Below are 23,513 nucleotides of genomic sequence, written 5' to 3'. Positions count from 1 at the left end.
GAGGGTTAAAGACATTTATAAAAAGTTGTATTTACAGACCATTGCCTAAGCATGAAACTCTCCAAATGACAGAAGTCACAATTTCTGTAACCTATGTGTACAAAGTGCATGTTTTTCCCCTTTCTTCTCTCTGCAGCAGAAGATGGGGGTAGGGGAGCATTTCTTTTTCTTTATACCTTTCTACCCCCGAGACAATGGGAGTAACAGCTGGGTCAGACTGAAGGGGACAAGACCTGTTGGTGACTGGGTTATCCACCAGGCAGACTATGAGTAATAGTTTAGAAGAAAGTAAGGTTAAGAAAAGTGACTCTTTGTTTACCTTTTCAGTCTGCCCAGTGGATTCTCTGCAAAAAAAAAAGATAAGATCAATGCCCCAGGGAATGGGAAGGAAAGGTTATTCAGCTATTCATTGAATTTATTCACAGACTCAATTCAACCACTTCAGGTTTCTCAGGTATGTTTGACTCAGTTTCTATTCGCAGTCCTGTTGCTCTGGGTTCAAACACAGGCTCCAAAACTGGATCTGATTATCCCAGTGGGAGACAACTCCTGTACTCCCCAAGCAGTTAGTTGCACAAGCTCACATATAGCCCCACACTATGTGTGTCAGGCAGGGATGAAAGGTTTTGGACAGCAAATGAAAACAGTGCCAACAGCAGCCTATTGCATGGGACGAGCTACTCAATCTAATTCCTCTTGGAAACAGCCACGGGAGAGAATTTTCTGCAGTACTACCCTCCCTTGCACTCTTTGGTGGCAGGCAGAGGCGCTCTGTCAGCTCCGTACTGACCTGACAAGTAACAGGACTTGGCAAGGAGTGTATGGTTAAGAGCCAGGAAAGCTACACAATCACCTTGCTAGGCTACAAAGCACCAGTGTGAATGCAAGTGGCAAGGAGGAGCAGTGGGCAGGTACAGGAGTCCACTGTGTGGAAATTCAAAACACATGCCAATACAGAAAAGAGCAAACAGAATGGACACTGGACTCTGAGCTTGAGGAAGACTCACTTCAAGGAGCTGATGTGTAATACATCCTCTATCAGTATGAGGCACTGCACAGGCTACACACCAGACACAGGCTTCATTTGAGAGCTCTCATTCAGGGAAGGTAACACCGTAGAGTGCTAGGCCCAGGTGTAGCTTCCTTATTACTTGGATCAGATCTATTCTGAGATACTGCTTTGCTCATATCAAGGCATGATCTTATTCTCTGAAGAATTCATCCTTCTCAGAATCAGCTGGGTTGGAAAAGACTATTAATATCATTGAATCCAACCTATGACCTAACATCAGTGTCAACTAGACCATGGCACTGAGTGCCACATCCAATCTTTGCTTAAACACCTCCAGGATGGTGACTTTACCACCTCCCTGGGCAGCCTGTTCCAATGCCCAACCATTCTTTCTGTTAAGAACTTTTTCTTAATGTCCAGCCTTAACTTCTCCCAGTGCACCTTAACACTGCGTCTTATCCTGTTACTGGTTGCCTGGGAGAAAAGGTCAACCCCCACCTGGCTACAACCTCCTTTCAGGAAGTTGTAGAGAGTTCCTCTTCCCCAGATGTCAAACAGCTCTGAAGCTGCCCATTCCAGGCAATAGCATTAAAGCTCACCTTACAGTGGCAAGGTTCTTTTGCAGGGAAAGTTTTAAGTGCCTCTCAATTGTATCTGCTCTTGTGCCACAGGTGACTTTCATTTTGTTTCCATCCCACATAAGTATTACCTCGATTTACTCACAAAGCATTTCCTTCCTCATCAGCCTAGCCTAATGAAAGAAATACCAGGTTTTCCCTGTTCTCTCGTAGGATGGGTACTCTATTTTTAACATTGTAGTGGCTTCCTTCTTAACTCCTACTATAATTTGAATTAATCAGCATACATCACTACCAAGTAGTATTGATGAGAAAGGATGTTCACTATTTCTGAGATGTGCAGATGCTGATTCCTACATCAATGCATCAAGTCATATGCACTGAGCCATTGTCAGAAAAGAAAGATACACCTGGGAGTGAGCAAGTTGATAGAATGTTCTTGCCCTTTTTAACGTGGGCAGATTTTGGGCATGGCTGAGAAAATATGTATTTGGCTCTCTGGAGACCAGAAAGCCAACTATTCCCAAGCACAGGTAATGCAGTGCCCTTCTGTGGCAGCTATTGGAATTACAGTTATATGAGACCCTGGATTTTCTGTTGCAGATCGCAAGTTCCAGTCCCACTGTGACAGCAGTTCCTACTCTTCTGGTGACCTCTTCAGCACTCTCTCTTCACTTGCAAGGTGCTCCTCGCTGGCTGTAGGAGAAAGTAAAGAGAGAATTTGCCTTGATCTCCCCGTCATACTGAAAAGTTGGCAGAACATGTGACCAGCTCCTTCCCTCCTGGGATCTGGAGCACTGCAGGCGGATAGATGACTGACCTGCTTGCTCTCCTGCTCTAGCCCATACCCTCACCAGATGGGAAAACCTGACTGTGAGCCCACTCTGTGGAAGGAGAACCAGCCACACAAGAGCAAATGCACCAAAACAGCTGTGCTCTGTGACAGCTCCAGCAGCAGGGCACTGCTCTCCACCAGACAGCGGAGCCGACAGCGAGTTACGTGAAATCCAAACATCTGGCGGGCAGACCACTGCCACATTTCTGGGCTGCAGAATTACACTTAGGAGCCTTACACTTCCCTCCACAACGAAGTCCATTTTGCTGATTAAAATGGTGGGAGAAAAGATTGAGCCTTGCTAGCTTCTAGAACCAGGCAGTTGAAGCCACGTCACACTAGGAACTACTCACAATCACAAACTCTTTCCAGGGATCTCTGAACCTGTCACTTTGGCTCGTTTGTACAGCTCTTCAGGGCACGGCTCTTCTGCTCCCTCATGTTTGCGTTTTGGAGAAGCCTGGTCTGCTTGAGACAGCCTCAATGCTGCAGAAAGAAGAAGAGTCACTGCAATGGTTCCCCTGTGTTTAGATGGCCTCACAAGTACACCCCGGCCTAACCCGCCACAGAGCTGGGAAAAAGAAGACTGCACAAGCACAGACACATTTGGTCACAGCCTCCCTAAAAACATTTACCAAAAAATCTTTGTTAAAAGCAGAATTAAGTCACCCAGAACAAACATAAAAATATCCTCCTTTGACAGAGGATAGCTTAATTATACCTGATTAACCCTACAGTGATCTGCACTTTTCCCTCAAGTGGCTGTATCTGACCCCATACAGACAATAAAAGATTGACATTAATGAACTCTTATTCTTCAGCCCTTTTAGAACTGAAGGCTCACTAGGGACTTCCGAAGGAAGCGTAAAGGGATGTGAATGTAATCTATGTTTCCTTAGCTAAACACCCTCTTCTTACTGGAAAAGGATCCTCTCCTACCTATAAACTTTAAGGTGACATGAAAATCAAAAGCACACAAATGAGCTCCAACTCACCTGTGCTGGTGCTGCAGCCCTGCCCCAAAGCTGAGTCTGTGACTGGGCCACTGAGATCTTCCACACATGAAGGGACGGATGCCAGCAAACCTAGAGAACAGCAAGAGGATCTTAGTTAAGAAACAAAACACACCTGGGCTGGGAGAAGCTTTTCACTTCTAGAAGTACCTTACTGATCACCAACCAGCACATCCACATCCCAAAGCAGGAGGAGTTCAGAGTTGCACTGACCCACACTGCTGACTACAGACACACACTGTGATCCAGCAATGAATTTATTTAGAATACACTGCTGAGGTTTTCCTACAAAGTGAAGAATGGACCATTGGTGGTATATGGATGGTGCCGTGCTATCAGCAGCTCTCAGACCAAAACAAAATCCACTCTAAGCTGTCTGAGAACGTAATAGAGCTCTCCCTGGAAACCAATTGAGCAGGTTCAGCAGGTACTGCTTCCTCTTGTAAGGACAGGCCAGAGAGACAAGTAATACCTATTTTAAATCATGACGTTTCCTCCCAGCATTTTACCTCCTATTAAAAAAACAAACTTTTGCAACTGCTGGTACTTACAGAGGCCCCTATAGCGTGACAGCTGCTGGTAGATCTGCTTCATGCGCTCAATGTTCAGTCGGCTGGTCTCTGCATGGTTCACCATGGGTTTGGGGTAGTCCACCCCAATGATGCACTTGGCTGCCTTCTGCACAGACTCTGGGGCATTCCACGGTTCATAAATATACCGTGAGGGGAAACCCTTTAGTTTGGGCAGATACCTCCTGCAATACAAGTAAAAAAGCAGTGTAGCACACACAATGCACAGAAAGTGCCGTGCACCTGTGAGCCACTGATTGACTTCAGCTTACAGATGCGGAAATAAAGATCAGCTCCAGTAACATCACTTACTTCACGTAGTCACCACTGGGGTCTGTGCGACGTCCGAAGCCCACAGGACAGTAACAGTGGAAGAACTGTTGGAAGAACGCGCTGCACGAGAGCCACATCCAGCTGCCTGCATTCACGCTGAAATCTGCATCCAGCAACAGTTCATCAAACACCTGCAGCAATTGGAGGAAAAGGCACTGAAACCTTCCTTGGGCAGGACTTTGTGGCAGTAGGACCCAAGATGCTATTTCAAATGGCAGGCACAGAGCTATGAGAACAGAGCAGCAGCACTGAGGTGATCTGCTGGCTGAAGTCAGTTGGCTGGTCCATATATCTCACTTCCTGACACTTTCACTTAGGGAGGCACGGTCTGCTCACACAGATAAAATTCTGGCTTGTCTCTCATGCAGCTACAGACTAAATCACTACCTAGTATTGCAGCAAGCTTTGGGTATTTGTATTTATCCTAGCCTGGCAGGCATAACAAATGTAAAGCACCTGCCTTGGGAAGGAGAGGATGCTGCACAGAAGAATGTGAACCAAAGCAAGAAGAAAAAACCCCTCTGAAGGTCCCAAAGCACACCACCACCGAGAGGCAGAAAGATTTCAGCAGTAACTCACATCCATGCACAGATGCTGCACTTTAGGCAGCACTTTCAATTATGCTCTTTGTCAGTTTTGTGACTAGATGCTCCTGCCTCCACTTTTTGTGTAGAGCAGTATGTACACTGGGTAGGTTCATCTGTCTGTCCCTTTGGATGGCCCAAGAGGAGGGTCTTTTACCTCTTTCCTTGAGAGACTCTAGACTCAGATTTCACAGTCATGGAGCGCTCCCTGACCAGCACCACGATGGATTTTACAAGGAGGAAAAAGGTCCGGTTAAGAAGTGACATTAAACTTGCAAAGAAAACAGATGGACTGAGAAAATTTTTACATAAACCGCCCCCCCAAAAACTAAAAGGCCCCCAAAACCCTAGTCTGTATTTCCCAGTGGGTCCCAAACACATTTAGTTATGGTTACTTGAGGCTTGTGATACAGTAAGAGCCTTGCAGTAGAAGGTGGAAAGAAGTCAGGCTGTTGGATGGCCAAGAGACTGCTGGCAAATCCTCTCTTCCATGCACTTTTTACACATGAAGCAAAAGCCATACCTGTGTGCCCATCCTTGCAGCAAGTGTCAGGGAGACTTTGTTTTCCTTATGGCCTCCTGCAAATACCTGAAAATGCCAGGACTCACCCTGACTCCTGACTCCCAGCTGATCCAGAGGTCACCCCTGGTCAGGAAGCAGGCCACTGCATGCCTGGCCAGATGGTGGATCCACCCTTCTTGTCTCAGTTGGGTCATGATCGCATCGATCCAAGGGAAGCCTGTCTTGCCCTCTGCCCACTTTGCCAAGGCTTCGGGGTTCCTGTCCCAGGGGATTTGTATGCAGATGGGATTCCCCTCCATGCGATCAAACTTTGGGTTGTTGGTGGCTGCTGTGTAGAAGAACTCCCGCCACAGAAGCTGTCCGTACAGAGAGAGGGGGGGTGTGCTGTTCCGCTTCACCTGTGGAGAGGGAACACCGCTGGTCACAAGCACAGTAAAACTGGCTTCATGAAGCTGAACTGTGAGGCACCCATGCATTTACACACATTTCCCAAGTCAGCTACTGACCACATGCCAGATCACCCCTTATCAGAAAGCCCAGATGGTGAAGTCAGAGCACTGACAAAGGTTCACTCAGTACAATGACAAGTGACTGGAACGATGTAAAACTAAGAGTAAAATGCTCTACATGGCTCGTAACACAGAAGTCCAGACTGAAGAACAAGGTACCACCAGATTTAGGGCCTGTGTGAGTACATACAGGAGAATTACTTACCCAAAAGCCTCCTCTTGTAGTAGCAACAAGCTCAGCCCAACAATCAAGCAGTAGGGAGGCAACTGTATCTTTTGCACCAATTCTGGCACACTGTCTGGCAACCAGCATCATACTATATATGCTCAAACCCCACCTGCCCTCCAGGTGAACCTTTTCTCATACCTTCTTATACAGCTCCCAGAGACGATAGTAAAACAAGCGGCAGGACAAGCAGCCAAAACGCAGGTAGGGACTGAGTCCTGTAGGGCTGGCCAGCAATGAATTGGCATTCATCCTTGGTCTCTCGTAATTTGCAACCCATGCCTAGACAGATTCAGGAGAAATGAGCCAAAACCCCCTTGTATTTGTGGTACACTGCTAAAGGCAAGCCTCTGTGCAGGTGGTGAGGCCACTCACATCTGACAGGACAGTCTCTTCTATTTACTTCCAACCACTGCTGAGAGAAATCTCCAGCAGGCAATCCCAACCCCCATGCCCCATTCAAGAAACACAAAACCTTTGCTTCAGGATTTAAACCAGTCAGTTATTTTGCCCAAGAGGATTAACTTGCTTTGCATACAGGAGCTAACAATCCTGAGAGTTCCTAGGGATATGAGCTAACACAACTGTTTATGTCCAGGTATGTCTATCTCATTTCACAAATTGAACAAGAAATGGGGAAATTCAGACCCTTCCCTGTTCAGCACAAGTATTTATGCTTTGATTTCCACAACTGACATCAAGCCACCCAGCACTAAAGAGGTACAAAATGGTTAAAATTGAGTCATGCTTTGGCAGCTGGGTCACCTTTCATCACTTTGAAATTGCTTGCCTTGTGCGCTATAATCAAGAACACCAGCCCCATTGAAAAAAATCTGATTATTTCAACAAGGGGCTCAAGGAATGCCAGCCAGTGAGAAAAACCTATTAAGAAGCTGATGGACTAGGGGAAGGCATTCTTTTATAAGCATGTACTCACACTAATACCTCAGGTAAAGATAAAAAGAATGTTAGTGGTGTGCAGTGTACAGCAGGGACTGAACAACTTAACAGGATAATTTCCAAGTTGCACACCTCTAAAGGAAACTGAGAAGCAGAAAAAAGGAAGAGCCCAATGTGCTTCAAACAGCATAATAAATAATACAATGCTCTAAATTGTTGGACCTGAGGAAGCCCATGAGCTCCCTGCTCCACACAAAACCTAAGATCACAGGAGTACTCCAACAATAGCATACACTTCTTTTCAGAGATGAATGCTATGACCACTGCTAAGAAGAGCAGGGAACATGGTAATGGGCAACACTAGATTTTTCATTTGGAGGCACAATCTTCAGGAATTGCCACTTAAATAACAGGTTACCTTTCTTTCCAAGTGTTTATCCAGCCGTGCCAGAGCTTCTGTTTCCCCTCCTTGCCAAACTGCAGGGGCAAGACCATCTGTGGGAAAGCCTGAGAGAAAGAACTTTGTAAGATTTGAAGCCATGCCTAGATAAAGGGCATAGATATGGGATTATTCTTAAACAACAGCAAGACAATACATACTATGGTTACCTAACGTGGCTTACTCTCTGCTCTAATCCTTGTACAGCAGGCAAATCATGTAGGATATGGGGAAAGCCTGCTCATGACACTACACTTCAAGGGCCTCTGCCTGCAATGCTTCAGGCAGCCTTATGGTGACTTTCCCATTGCTCACAGCCAGCATTCTCTGGTGTGTCAGCACTATCCACAGGGCTCTGCTCCAAAGGCCAGAGCAGCTGGCAATGAAACATCTGTTCCCCAGCTCTGCCTTATAAAACACCTTGCCATCGACATCAGCAGCTCACTAGATAGCCCAGCTGCTCCTGGTGAGGCTCCTATTCTGCTGAGGCTGGTGCTGGGGAAAGCACTGGATTAGTGCAAAAGAACCACTGCAAATAATGCAGTCTCCCTGCTCTGGGCAGACCAAGGAGCCTCCCCTGGCAGCAAGCAGAGCAGTGTAAGGTTACAGGCAGTCTCACATTTGGCCAGACAATAAATAATGTAGATCCATGCAGGCCTGCAGCCCTTAGGATATGCCTATTGCGAAGCCCCGCCTTTACACAACTGTTGAAATTGTGCCTTAAGGTACCAGAAGATACTTCCTATAAAGCTGGTATGGAGCCTCCAGTTACAGACAGACAGTATTCTGGATTAGTCCTTTTTTCCCTTGCATTTAGATTCATTCCTCTGATGTAGGTCTTGCATTCCTCACACCTCAGCTATTCATTCTCCTTCTTCAAGTCTTACAGGACTGTAAGACACAGCAGGATGAGTAAAAGGAATTTTTGTAATATCTTTTGTCTTGCTAAGTTCCCAAATTGGTGCTGCTTGGCAATAACTGAATGAAATTATCTAAACCTGATACGCAGTTAGTTTACCTCTTCAGGTCTGTTACACAAGGTGCCTGAGACTGCAGTAGGAGGAAAGCAGCTGGTGAGGACACGAGATCCTAGTACAGTGGTTACACATGCTCAGTATAGCAGAGAACACAAGGACAAATGCAAAGCACTTCAGAGCAATGCGAAAGGGGAGGCTGGGCATCAACAGCAGTGCAAAGGACACCAGTGTGTTACCACAAGGTCCGGCACTCGCTGAAAAAATTAGGCCATTCTATGGCTAGAGGCAGCCCGTGTCAGGTGGGAACATGTGCCAGCCACTGGAAACAGCACCACTAGATCCTGTTTCAGCTGGCAGTAGTCAGTGCCTTCACTCTTGACACATACCCAGCTCTTCCAGGGATGGGACCCCATAGACATCATCATGGTTTTCCTGGATGTCCACTTTACATGTCTCCATCTGCTGACTTATTACAGTGCTCACTGGCTTCTTTGGGAGCTCCATACGGCTAATGATGGCCTGGAAGCGCTTGTAGGTGAGGGGTGGCTTGTGGCCATTCAGCTCAATTATTCTGGAGATAAAATAAACAAGGTGAAACAACACAGCCTCATTGCCACAGAAGACACAAGGAAATGACATCCAAACTGGACCCTGCTCAGGATGGCCTCCTCTGGATACAGAAATCCTTACAGACCTACATTTCACTTGATGCATCCCTCAAAGGGATATTAAAACCAACCAAACAAAATTACAGAATACATCAGAAGACAAAACATCACATACTTCCTAATCTCCATAGGAAAAAAACAACAAAAGAGCTCCAGCTGAATCAATCTCAGCATCACTTCTCTCTCCCAGAGCTCCTCATCAGACCCCTGTATGAAATCTCTATCTGATTACTGCCTGTCTCCCCAAGGTGCCAAATCCTAGACATGCATCTGTTCCCAACACCTTGTGATATCCTAACCTGATTCTGACCTTATTTCCTTCTTGTCTGACACAGAAGACTCAGCCTGTTAGTGACCCCTCATCCACCTATCTTGGATAAGACAAATCCCAGTTTGCATCATTCCTCTCTCCCTGTGATTAGAGACATCACTATCCTCCTCCATGCCATAAGGTCACGAGCAGACCTGTCTTATGGTATTGACCTGTGTCAGATCACACTGTGGAATAAGAGAGTCAAACTGTGACAGTCAAACTACTTCACTAAGCATCCATAGCCTGCTGCGGCCACGCAGCCTTATTTTTCCTGGGACAGAGCTTTGAGCTTTTTGCCCCCTGGGGCAAGGTAAACTTCTCCAGGCTGAAAGATGCCATTTTTAAACCCTCTCCCGCAGGAGCGGAAGGAGTTAACAGCAAAGCCGATCGCCAGGGATCGCCAGCATTACATAAAGCTGAGGCAGGCAACCCCACAGCTCACGCTGGAGCCGCAGCACAGCAGCCTTCCCCACCCATTACAATGAACAGCTTATGCAAGGGGCCGGGCTTAAAGCCGAGCGTTCCGGCGGGCGCCATGTGCCGGCCCTGGCCCCGGGGCCGCACGTGTGGCGGGGCGGGGCGACACGCCGGGCCCGGCGCTCCCGCACGTGTGCTCCGCGCTGACCCGCTTCCCGCCGCACCGGGGCCAGCACTCACACACCCCGGCCGAGGGAAGCGGGGCCTTCCCCACGGGCAGCGCCATTGAACGTATTAAAAATGAAGTCTCCTGCAGTTTCCTCCCGGTTTTCTGCTTTTAAGTTGTAAGCACTGGGAGATAAAGACATTAACGAACAGGGCAGGGAGGGAGGGCCATCGGGATGTGCACAGAGTGCAAAGTACTGTACACTTGTAGTGCCAGGCTATAAACATGGCCACGGTGTGGGCACAGCACTCTGACAGACATACAGAGACAGATGTATTTCCATTTGCCTTACAGTTAACACGTTCTGTCCTGCATCACCGCACCAGAGCACATCTCTGCTTTCCTGCATACACTTTTTCACTGTCTGTCTCCATGCTCCACCCCAGAGATGGCAAGAAATGACAGAACTTATGAATACTACCCACCACACTCTTCTCTGTGGATGCTTTGTGAGTCCCCAAACAAGACCAGCCAAAGATCCCCAGAAAATCAGTGTTTCCACTGGATGAGAAGTGAGGCATTTCCAGTTACAGCACTCTAGAGAGGCTCGCTTATTTCCATAGGAATTCAGAGCTTGGAAGAGAAAACGTGACAAAGCTGCACCATGTTTGCCCTGAGGTGCTTGGGATGGGGGCAGGGAAACTACTTCTTCCACACTGCCTCTTTTTTCAGTCCTGCTAAAGCTGTTGATCAGTCTAAGATCCACAGCATTGTACAAGATCCACAGCTGAAACTTCCGTAGACAGCTAGCTACTTGGAGCAAATCACTGTGACTAGCAGATGGATGCTAGTGTCTGTACCTGAAATCCTCAAGGATGTGAATATGAGTGAAGCTCCCTAGTATAGCTCCTGAATTCCTAAAGAGTTATTGGATCTGGGACACAAATATTTTAAGATAGGACTAGAACAAGTTGCACATTTCACAGCACCTGACACTGGCATTATGCACTAAATCTGGACCTTTCACAATACTGCCAGGAAAAGAAGCAAAGAATACTAGGTATTGCACAATACAGGATATTATACTACACTTACTGGGTATTGTAGTACTGTTCAGCCTTCTGTACAAAAAATTGTACAGGAAGCTCCCCAAACAGGAGTCCTTTCCTTCCTCACACCGACTTTCTAATCCAGGCCATACACTTTCACTAACAAAAAAAAGGAGGTCCCTACCCAGGATTTAATGCCCTTGCTTCATCCATCTCCTCCAGCCCAATTTGCCACGTGGCAGTTGTTCCAGTTTTCTTGACGCAGAACAGAGAATCACTGTATTCATCACACAGAACCTAACATTAGTTAGTGAGCACACCCAAATCTGGCTGTTCTACCAAACCAGCAATATGCTGCCCAGCACTGACAGTAGTACCTTGATGCCCGAAGTTACGAAGGTTTGTTTCACCATCAGTCACACTTCACCTCAGGAAAGCAGGCAACCCAAACCTGACTAAAAAATTCTAGCACTGCTATGATTATAAGGTATCCTACAGTCAGTCATCTGCGACAGCAGAGTGTCTGCAGACTCAAATGCACGCCCTCACAGGTGTCAGCTTCTGAATCATCTCCACAGCAGTGCTCCTGCAGGATGGCTAATGAGCTTAGGAGAGCTGCTGGCCTCAAATACCTGACACCTCAGCTCACTTGCAAATGACAAGGCTGGGTTCTGGCAAGGGACTGAAAGTGTTCCCTCGCTTCCTTGCGGAGGAAGAGCTGGCTGCCAGCACTCGGCACGCAGGCTGCCCAATGCACCCCAGCACCAATTCATGCGGACTGTTTTGTTGGCCTTGCCAGCTTACGCAATTGCTCTGATCCAAATCCCCGTTCCACAGAGCTCATGGAGGGCTCTGTGTATGTAGATGAGAGGGTATTTCTACAGATTCAGAGAGATGGAACGATAACCAACTGATCTGAACAAAGAACAAACAATTCAACTTCCCCAGAAACACATACTGAGATGATGAGAGATGAAGTGACTTGGTGACAGGCTGGTGCAGTGGGGGAAGACACCTGACACCAGAGTACCATGCAAGACAGGAGAGGATAGCAAGATGTAGCAGGCAGTCTCAGGGAGGGTTTCCTCACCCAAGATTTAGCTTGTTAAAAGTCCTTGGCCCTCTAAAAGCCCTGAGTCACGTCGCAAGAAAAAAGCGGAGTCTTCAAGGCCTTGTTTTCAGGTTTTTCATGTTGTTTATTACTTGATATCTCAAAATTTTCTCCACTCCCAGCTGAGGTCCGGACATTGGCTGGGACATGAGGTGACTGACTGCTGATGGGATGTCACCTTACATTTATACAGATATATATATACATGTTGGTTATTTACAAATTTATACCAATACCTAGTGTGTATACTAAGAGGGCCATTTCTACTTTGACCCAATCCACTCTAACTACCTTGTGTCATCACCACCTAAGAAGATGGAGGACAAGGAAGAAGGAAAGGAACACGAGGTACCACCCTAATTCCTCCATTTTGTCCCCCACTTACCTCTATTCTATGAACCCTAAAACTACTGAATTTTTCATCTTTTGCTGTGCTAAACGACTGTTTTCACACCTTTGTGGTTTGCAATTCCTCTCTCAGTGTTGGAAGCCTCTCCCATGGACTAAAATCAAACCCGGTGTTTTCCTGGGCTCTGTGCCAAGGTCTCCAAACCCCCTGGACTGGCTCCACACCCCCCTGTCCAGGGCTCAAACTTCCTTCGTTGGGTCCCAGCTCATCCAAGGGGATGTCCTGGACTCCAACAAGGCAGAAGATTGAGTAAACCTTCTTAGAAATAACCCACCTTTTTGGCAGAGTGTACTGAACTGTAAAAACACCAAGGCATGCATGCTTCCCCATGGTTGGTTCCTTTCAGTTAGTATGTGCTCCTATGAGAACACATTCTACTGTCATTTCAGCCTTAGGCTAGGGTATGTGAGGAAAAGCTGATCCTGATGTATGCTACAAAGACACAAGATCACAGTGTTCTTTTCTGACCTAAAACACTCCTGCTGAACAACCCAGCCTGCCTAGGATTACAGAAACCACAGTGCTGACCATCAGTAAACGCACTACAAAGGATTTGGATCCTAAGGAAGAGAAAACAGGCAGATCCAGGGAAGAGACAAAACAACCTGTCATCTGGAAGCTGACAGACAGAATAATTGTCAAGTAAAGGCTTATGAGCAGACTAAACTGGTACCCAAGAGATTATCTTTTCTGTCTGACTTCTACAATCTGAGCATTGCTAATCTTGACTGAGAATTCCTAATTTTTCTTCTGAGTATTTTCCAGCACTGATGTTCATTTTCTATACCCCACTTCTTGTTTTGGAAGGAGGAGGAGGATGCTCTGATAATCACACAGCTATGCTGACAGTGCCAACAAGGGGCACATTGTAATCTTCCTACTGGGTAAAATGCAAGTTAACTGAACGGGCTCTTGGCAAATGTCTAAAGGAGCTGGTAGAGGTGGTACCAGGAATACACCGCAGGAGACAAGAGAAGTGCTGGATTCATCTATGTAGGAGTGAAAGATCAGTCTAAATTGTTTGAAACTGGGCTGACAATCTTGTCAGAAACCTGATTAAAGAAAGATGACAAGTAAGATGCCACCACCAGGTATTATTACCACTCGCTAATTATACAGAAAAAAACATTAGGCTGAGAAGAGGGACAACACATACCATGAGTTAGAAGACTGGGTAACACAGCTGGAGGGAGAGATACTCTTGGGCTTCCAGGAGAAATACAGTATTAAAACTGTATTACCACCTGCTGAAAAATCTCAGAGATGCCAAGAACCAAGAAATGTCAGAGTAACTGGAGACTTCAAGCACATCCACACAGACTGGGTATCTATCACACCCCATCACCTGCCAAAATCCAGTTTTCTAGTTGCCATAAATGACTGTGTCATTGGAGAAGAAATCAAGAACCCACAAGGAGTGTCAATTCATGATTTAGTCTTAGACAGTGCTAAGATATATTTGAAAATGTTAGTTATCACTTGCCTGCTCTGTGACTTTAGCATGCACCAATTAAACACCCTTACAGGAGCAACAATACCATACAGATGTGAAAAAGTATTTCAGAAAGATCACAAGAGTCAAAACAATTAAAGAATAGCATCAGCTAAGATAACAGAGGAAAAATGAAGACAATGATAGAAACCCACCAAACTTTGGTAAGTTAAATTAGAAACCACAGCCTTCTTGCACCTCCTAATCTAAATGAAACTTTGAGAAACCTCTTAGAAAAGTGTAAGTAGTAAAAAAACCTGAAAGAAAAACATGCCCTTTTGAGACACTCCAAGATATTTATAGGGCAAAGAGGAGATCAACTCATTAAAGAAAGGAGAGACTGTAACAGCACAAGAAAACTCCTAAAACACATATATTTTTGTGGGTGTATTCACTATGGAGGTATCTAGGGAAGTTATGACTCTTGGTTTAAGAAAACATATCAGATGCTGTGACCAGGAAAAAGTGCCACAAAACAATGCTATGCTTGAAAAGCTTGCCAGGGCCACCAAAAATTCACCCAAATTGTAAAGGAATTGTAAAGGATGTAATGAAATACACAAACTAATAGCTGCTGCATGTAATATAAAACTGTCCAAATACTATGAGGGCAAAAAGAAAGTAAATACAACTCCAGATTTTAAAAGCATTTCAGGGGCATCAGAGAGACAAATGAAGACTGACATGAGCATTAGGCAGATGGGTAGAAAATACTAATGGGAAACAGTGAATACATGGATATATGCAATATGCTTGAGGGTTAATTTGGCCTTGGTAAAAGGGAAGTTGTGCCTGAAAATCTATTAGAGACATTTGAGCCTGGGGCAAGGGAGATTTAGTTGATATATGCCACTTGAATTTTGAGAAGCCATCTGACTACAACCCTCACTGAAAAAAATTTAAGAAACCACAATAATTTGCAACAAAAGGAAAGGTCCATGCTGACAGAAAACTCTTTGATACACAGAATTAGAGAAGGAATCTATTTTTCCAACAGGAAGAGCAGTCCTACACAGAGCTGAGCTAGGGCTTCTGCTGCTCAATATATTTTACCAAGTATCTGGGAAGGGACAAGAAAGAGCATGATGATAAAGTTTACTGACGCAATGAGCTATCTGGGATAGCTAAAGATAAAAGGCAACTTAAAAATTTCCCTACATACCACATAACCAGCTGCCAAAAATATCAGATGAAATTGCAGTGCTGGTCATGTTGTTTCTCCATATGCATAGCTATGCAATCCTAAATTTATTTATACAGTAGCAGCCCCTCAAATAGCTATGATCATTCTGGAAGGAAGCCCTGAGACATCAGTTTAATGTTTAGCAGCACTCAGAAAAAGCAGAAATAATGCTACTGTTAGGAAAAGACAGGACACATTATAGCGTTCTAAAAATTCATGTTGCTTCTACATTTTGCACACTAGTTATCATTTTCACCACTGCTCCCCACCTCTAGAAATACTTGGAAGTATAAGAAAGGTGATAAAACTTAAAAGAGATTCAGATTTTAAAAACTTACATGAGATTTAGAAAACTTGCAAGAGATTTAGAATGGATTCCACCTGAAACTCTCCACTTTGGAAAAGACATAGGTGACATGAAGACGAATGTGCTGGCCATTGACATTGGAGGGGTGAGGATGTAATAAACACTGGTAATAAAAATGGTCTTCTAATGTAGAATTAGAAAGCAGCAGCTGCTCACGAGACAGGTTCAAGAATCCTCTTCACTCCAGAGACAAACATTTCCACACAGTATGTGCTAACTGCAAAGCTCCTTCCCATAGGAAATTATGGATGTTAAATATTTATAGGAGAAAATCTACATTCAGCATTACTGGCCAAGTCACATTAGAAAGAAAAGGAAAAAAAAAAGGGGGAAAGAAATAAAAGTAAGCAACCTGTAAAAACAGTACTGAAACACTGTACTGACTTTGAAGTCCAGCATACCCTAGAGTCCTAGGTGAAAGACTGTCACCACCATTTAAAATCACACATATTTAGAAAGATTATACATATAAGTAAATATATAAAATTCATAATCAAAACAACAAACACAGCAAACACACAACAAAGACAAAGCATTCAAGTTTTAGAAAAAGGAAAGCTTGTCCCAATCTACCTTATTTTACTTCTTCCAGCTGTCGGTTAAAAGCCCTGCTTTCATAACCTGTTTGAGACAAACAGCTCAACTGCCTTTGTTACAATGAAGCAAAAACAAAGCAGTCCATACACTGAGGACATGGTAAAGGAGAGCAATCAATAGGACACAGCTGAGCGAATTAAATGACACTCAAGTACAGAGCTTAATAAGCTTGAGACAACACCTTTCTGTACATTCACGTCACTGTGAGCACTTTGACGTGTTCTAATCAAAAGTGGAGTGTGCAGAGTAATCCTTATAGGCTCACTCAGCATGACAGTGATCAGTGTAATGGAAGAGACTGAAGTCTTTGCAGACATGACAATCCCAGCCTAGCCTAGACAGCAGCTCTGCCCCTTCTCTCCCCGTACCTGTCCAGGTCATAGAGGGTGTGGGAGTTCTCTATCACCACCTCCACACCAGCCTCCTTGGCCAGTTTGACGATAGCTGCATCCCTTTCCTTTCCAAACGGCTCCGAGTCGTATTCAAATGTGAGACGAGTGACTCCCCACTCCTGCAAGAAAAACAATACACCCAGCTGTTAAACAGAAAACTATTTCTAACCAGCACCATTACAAATTAGGACTTCAGAATTCCTGAGCAGTTTAATGTTCTGGAAGTTTTGAGAGCGCTGCTGTGAGGAACAGCAATCTGGATTTGAGGCAAAAAAGCAACAATTTTATCAGTTCTAGCAAACATCACATCTGCTATGCAAATTTGTAGATGTCATGTTTAAAGCACATCAGAGGAGGTTCAGTTCTCTTCTGTTACTGTTCTTAGGTTTCAGCTCAGTCTCTGAGCCTACCAATACCACGTTTTGTTGCACATGCTGTCCTGAAGTAACCTTACCATCCTCTGCCAGCATTTGCAGAAAAAGCATTTCAGAAAATTCTTTCAACAGAAGTTCTGCTCAACCCTCCGTGTTTTTATGTGGCGACATTAAGTAAAACCAATAAATTCTAATTTTTTCCTGATGTCTCTTTAAAGACATCACACAATAGGAAACTAATGTCCAACCCAAACAGAAAGAAACAGAAAATTGTAAGACATAGGACAGCAACTGAGTGAACCTTTCTGGTGTGCACAGTAGAGTATGATACTGCAATTCAGATTTAAAGTCCTGCCTTTTAGGAGTTATTTTAGAATTGTAGAATTATAAAACGGTTGGGGCTGGAAAAAATCTTAAAGATCACTGAGTTCTAACCCCCCTTGTCAAACTATGCACTTATTCTGATCTTCATACCTTTAATAGATCCCTCACAAATTACATGGCATAGGCCTTATGGAAGAGCACTCAGCCTCTTCCAGGCTTTTCTAGAGCACAGATTGCTCTCCAAGTCTATGGCCTAGTTTTTTCATCAGAAAACGAATGCTATGAGAAGAGGTTTAATGGTTTCCACAGCGACCCTCCCAAGACATCCATCAAGCAGAGCAGCAGCCCACAGATTTGTTTAGCAAACACAACCAGAAATCTACAGACATTTATAAAACCCCTCACACAACTAAGAACCACATTCTCCTAGTGAGACAGTCTAATTCACCCCAGTATATACAGGAGACTTTTCTACCTGCAAAACAGAAGCAAAGCACGAAGAACAAATGTGGTTTGCTCCCTGAAGACCATTAAAAATAATGCCAAAGATGGGGAAGAGGATTTAGAAGCAGAAAACAACTGTACAAGCCACCTACATTTCTAAATTCAGAGATTCAGGCCTAAAATTAATTTTAGGAAGGACAGAGAAATTACCCAGTCGTACCAATGAATGGACATCTTAGAGAGATCCTCCACCTATTTTTCAAAGTAAGACCATGACAGCATCCATAACTCAGAGCAGGAGTCAGACAGACACATTCCAGACCCTGCCCTGCTCCTACATGATTTAACAGCATAATTTTAAACTTTTCTTTCTTCTATAAGAAAGCCAGTATCAATTGGAAGGCTTGGAAAAGATGGATTTGATCTCAAAGAATACACATAACTACCTTGAAAGAATGGAATAAAAAACCATTAAGGCTTACAGGGATTTTAGGTAAGCATTTGACACTTGAAATTCATGTATTTCCTGCAGTTTTGAGAAGGCCACTGCTCTATGTGATGCAGTAATACACAGGAAGCAGAGCACAACCAACCAGAAAACCTGTTACCTGTATGACAGTAAATTGCTGCAGATACACAAAAGAAAAGTCATGACTAGTAATTTGCCTCTTAGTATCTAACCTAGATCAAAGAAAAACTGTAGGGGACAAAAATACCAGAGGGATTGTGAGAACACTTCAGTGAACAAACAGTGCACTTTTATAGAAGAGGTAAAACTATAGACATTTATCCAGAAGAAATGAGATGAGAAATTTCTGCAAAGTTAACACGTTGCTAACATGTACACTTGTCATGGTATCCATGCACAGCAGTGCCTTTGCAGCCACTTAATGACAACACAGCTCAGCTACTGGCAGCAAGAGCAGAAATTACATTAGCTCTAAGTATTGCAGTGACTCCCCTCTCCACAAAAGCTGACAGTGAGGCACAAGCTGCTGCTAATTCAGTGTTCAGTGTAGCAGCTCTGGAGAGGCCTCAATCCCTACCAAAGCTGTACATTTACCATGTAATAGCATAAACTTACCTCTACTTTTTTCAGCTCTGTTACAGCACATCTGAGATATTAATCAACTCACTTGCCCAGACAAAACAGACTGCAGCAAAATGCAGTTCTGGCTGATTACACAATCAATCTCTCCAAACTTCAGACTCTGACAACTTTTTTTTGTTCTCTAACCAAAGTGGGCATTTTTGTCCAATAAAGTTTTAATTATCCTGCGAATACTCTAAACTAAAGAGAGCATGAACTACTACTAGCTGGAACTTATTTGCAGATCAAAAGCTAAAAATATCCAGACTCTGAAAAGGCAAAAAGCAGCACATAGTTTGTGTCATGTGTTAAAACACAGAAGCCAAAATAAGTATTAGTGCCCCTTCTCATCTGCACAGTCCAATTCCTCTCTCCAGTACTAACTGCCTTCCTCCAGAAAAACACATCAGAACCATTTACACAAGGAGAGTACAGATTTAAGTTTACCTCTCCCTCTTGGCAGCTGGTCTACAGTAGGATTTGGGGGACACTATTTCTGTCAACCATATGTAAGGCACAGCCCCTATGACACCCCCAACTCATATGACTATTGAGAGCCATGTTTTTTTGATTTAGTTTTGTAACACTATCAAAGACATTGTCAAAAAGGTTCAAAGACATTGGGAAATACAATCTTAGAACAGGATGGAAAAGAACGATACTGTATGAGAAGCCCTGATATTGAACGAGATGCTCTTGTTAGCCCTGACATTGGCAGCACTGACATATCACTTTAGAAATGTACCCCACTAATCCATTATTGATCACCAAGGTAACTGCATATTCCACATCCCAAACAGTACATCAGCAGGATGCTTGGTCACATGCTATATCCATCCTGCTGCTGAAATGACTAAAATGCAGTCTTGAACAAAAAAAAGGAAGGTCAGCTAACATAAAAGCCCCTGAATTTTGACATTTTTACACAAAATCTTATTTGCAATTCACATACAGATCAGTGTACTTTCTTCTGATGTATGTAAAGGTCTGTGGACACAGTAGTCTTCCTAACTAAAAACTCCAGTAAGCAAACAGCCACTAGGGAAGAAGCTCTCAACAAAGAAGGGTCTGTGTGTCACAGAGCAGCCCCGTGAGAGGTGACTTAGAAAAACGAAGTTCAAGACCACCATCCAAAAAGAGAAGCCTGAGCACCCTGATACCAGGTTACACCCTACAACTACATTTCTTTGCAAGTCTGAGTTCTGGTGTGGATCTGGCTCCCAAGCTGGCCCTTAGAGATAGTCGTTAGTTAGTTGTAGTTAAGGAGGGAAGTCTGCTATAGCGAAGGACTGGTTATAGCTAAAGAGATGCCAAGGAAATCACCAATCATTAGGGAGTGAAAGCAAGTTTAGCACCAGGCCACAATTTTTCTTTATTATGCTCCAAAAAATTATTCTCTTACTTTAAAGAGTCTTGGGAAGACATCTGTTGGCTGCCCTCGCACGACAAACAAGCGAGAGTTCAGTTTCCTTAAACTGTTGTCCAGATCTTCCAGGGACTGGAGAAGAAATCTACAGAGAAGAAACAACAGCAGTTAGTGTCACAGATGGGTTACAGCTAAAAGGCAAATGAGAATTTGCATGGAACTTCAGCAAACCTGCCTCACCAAATCCAACTGGAAGTTTGGACAAGAACCACAAAACAAGAATTTGTATTTATCTCTGGTCTAACAGCTTTTGAGATTGCATCATCAGGCAGCTCCCATTCATTCATACGCAATTTGTGCTTGTCCAGATCCAAGAGGTTTCCTGGATTTTTTTCTTACTGCAACCCACTTCCCATGTTCTCCCTCAGAGGTGGGAGAACACCCTTGTCAACTCTTCTCTCCACATTACATGGAGAAAAGCATAAATCATGTAATTCCCTACTGTACATTTTTCCACAGGTTTTGGGGCAGAAAGGGATTTTGCATATGCAGTAGAAAAACTGTGATGCATTACTCCAAGGAAAGTAATGAAATCTGCAAAAAATTGTGCCGGTTTCACAGTTCTAGCTACAAATGCACCCTGTCACAGCAGAGAAATGTGCTCTGCTGGCTCATCAGTAGCACAAGACTGAGCACCAAGATCTCCCGAGGCAAGAATCATCTGTACTTTGAATAGTTGCAAAGAGAACTGCAATTCACCTTGCACCATGAAGGCACAGAGATGAGAGCATACCAAAATATTCATCTATTCCCTCTCACCCCAAAACTCTAAAAATCCACGTAAGGGCTTTCTGCATTTAATGGTATGTCTTACTGATCCCCTACTAAGCTATAAAACACCAAATACATAATGTTTGCTTTCCCAGACACACATCACCCCGTCTACATAGTAACTTCACTTTGTTTTGTTTAACTCTGCAAAAGACACCAGCTTTAAAACTTTACTGTCTCCTCAGCACCTGGCACTGCTGGCAAACAGAACAACTCTTTGTAAGTGAGCCTGCCAACCCTTACCTTTCCCTCCATCCTCCATGCCCACTCTGCAGTGTGGTCTGCCAGAGGTGAGCATTGGCCTCAGCTCCCTACAGACCACCCACAGCTGAGGAAAGCCAAGATACAACTGCCCTGCAAAGTGGTAACTTCCCTCTCCTCAGCTGCACCACCCATAATGTGAACTGTGAGTTTCCAGATAGAACAGGTTTGCTCTGCACTTCTGGAGGAAGAAAAGGGTGCAGGGTTCACAGAAAGAAGGGCACTCTATCACAAAGGAGAATACCCTGAACCAGATCCAGAAAATGTAAACAAACCACTCCCTGAGCTCCAGCCCACTTTCCATTTATTAAGTACAAGCATCAACTGTCCCAGGTGTTGTAAAAATTTTAACAAGCATTAATCCTATATGGCTCACACATGCTGTGCAGGTAATAACAAGGGATTTTCAATACAATAAACTTGTGAGAACTGCACAGAATAGAAGCACTTGCCTTTGAAGAACACAACTCTGAATACAAATATTTGGGTTAAAAATTTAGCAAAACACAGCCAAGGCTCACAATGGGAATGAATACAACTTTTGCCAACATAAGTAACTTGCTAATATATTTTCTGCCTAACAGCCAGTGGAGCTCTTTTCTGATATCTGCAGTAGTTCCACACCTCCAAAAAACCATTATTTTTAAAACCTTTGCTTGCTCATATATTCCATGATTACAACATAGAGAAGACTCCTAACTGTCTCCCTCCCTTCGCAACGCGTGTGGAAACAAACAAGGATTAAACAGACGAGGAATTAATCTGTTGTGGCACCACTGTTGTGCTTCCAAAGGAGGACAGTCAGCAACAACAGCAGCACGTGAAAGGCATTTCTGTCTGCTGCTGCTGCCTGTAAAAAGTCTGGTCTACGGAAAGATCAATTCAGACTCCTATAACAGAATTCACAATTCTCTGTACTTTGAATGACTAGACTGAGGCAACTTCTGCACATTTACAATTCTTAAGACATCCTCTACTGTGAGATTCTAGAAGCACAGAGATACGACCCATACAATCCCATTTCTTGAGATGGAGCTAAGAGGCATAGCAGAGGCAATCGATTCCAACTACAGCTTCCCTAGTGCACAGCCGCGTGACATTTCCAGGAGCTCTCAAAGCACCTTTAGCCAGGTGCTTGTCTCTCGACTTCCCCTGAGGGGGCAGTGGGAGATCTGCTTCACTTGTTTGCAGGGGAGTCTCGACCAAGAGAAATACCTATCTGGATTGGGGTTCCAAATGTCTGGGTGGCTGAGACCTGATACAACAGCATTATGTAATGTTATTGGCTACAGGTACACGAGATCTCGATCTTTGCACAGACATGACTCATGGTATACGCTTTTCCATTTACAGAGACGAGGAAAAGCCCATACAGCTTCAGCTCTAGTTTCTTAGCAGCGGCCGATGTGTATTTCCGTAAAAAAGCTGAGCGATGGGAGGAACGAGCTGCGTGCGCACAAGCCTACGCGCGCCCAAGGGCAGGGGGAGGCGTGGTGCAGCCACGAAGCTGAAGATTCTCTGCCCTCGTCTCTAAATTCAGAGAATAGGGTTTCCCAAAGCTAAATGTCCATCGGTTGCTGCTCTCACACGCTCGCCCCACCGATAAAGTCTAATGACATTACATAAAGCTGAAGGCATCCTCCCTCACAGTCAGGCAGCACGGCCGGGAAAACCGAGCCGAGGCCAAGCGAACACGGCACAGCCGCTCTCCTTACTGCGGGAGGAGCAGCGAGTGGGCCCGACACGGAAGCGTGCGCTGCTGCGGCCCGAGCGACAGGGCCCGCGCCGCGCCCAGAGCGCCCCGGTGCCTCCTCGGCCCGCACGGTCCCGCCCGCGGCCCGCAGGCCCGGCGCCACTCACCGCCAGCGGTTGATGCCCACGGCGGAGGAGGCGGCGAACCAGGGGTCCAGGATATAGATGCAGCGGAGGGACGTGGCGTCCCGCAGCGCTTCCTGCAGCGCCGGGTTGTCGTGGAGGCGCAGCCCGCGGCGGAACCAGTGCACGGAGCGGCACAGGGCCGGCGCCGGGCCCAGCGCGGCCGCCGCCGCCATCGCCGCCGCCCGAACCGCGGCCCCGCCCCGCCCCGCCCCGCCGCCTGACTGCCGCGCGCCGCCACAGCCAATCAGCGCCGAGGGGCGGGGCTGGCGGAGCGCAGGGAGCG

At 45.1% G+C, this 23,513-nt stretch overlaps 1 protein-coding gene across 1 annotated transcript; it reads right to left on the bottom strand.

Annotated features, from left to right (window-relative positions):
- CRY2 (cryptochrome circadian regulator 2) lies at positions 1-23,513 on the bottom strand. The gene is made up of 12 exons (XM_083863596.1): positions 23,213-23,513; positions 20,297-20,405; positions 16,639-16,781; positions 8,885-9,069; positions 7,501-7,589; positions 6,324-6,464; positions 5,534-5,845; positions 4,320-4,471; positions 3,990-4,192; positions 3,421-3,510; positions 2,779-2,911; positions 1-2,286 (listed from the first exon to the last, which is right to left on the bottom strand). Exons 1-11 carry the CDS (start codon positions 23,401-23,403, stop codon positions 2,781-2,783), a joined length of 1,746 nt encoding a protein of 581 aa, XP_083719722.1. The 5' UTR covers positions 23,404-23,513; the 3' UTR covers positions 1-2,286; positions 2,779-2,780.

This window comes from Zosterops lateralis (genome assembly GCF_965231275.1).
Source record: "Zosterops lateralis genome assembly, chromosome: 6".
NCBI classification, from domain to species: Eukaryota; Metazoa; Chordata; class Aves; order Passeriformes; family Zosteropidae; genus Zosterops; species Zosterops lateralis.
Note: the sequence above shows the minus strand (reverse complement) of the source record. Positions and strands in the feature narration are given on the sequence as shown.

What these genes read in the sequence shown, in the direction of transcription:
- CRY2 (XM_083863596.1), bottom strand. Translation starts at nt 23,403, where the DNA reads ATGGCGGCGGCGGCCGCGCTGGGCCCGGCGCCGGCCCTGTGCCGCTCC. An exon ending in GCTGGGAGTCAGGAGTCAGG is followed by an intron (nt 4,472 to 5,533) that starts GTGAGTCCTGGC and finishes CAATTGCTGCAG; the next exon opens with GTGTTTGATGAACTGTTGCT. An exon ending in GGGCTGCAGCACCAGCACAG is followed by an intron (nt 2,912 to 3,420) that starts GTGAGTTGGAGC and finishes TTCTTTCTGCAG; the next exon opens with CATTGAGGCTGTCTCAAGCA.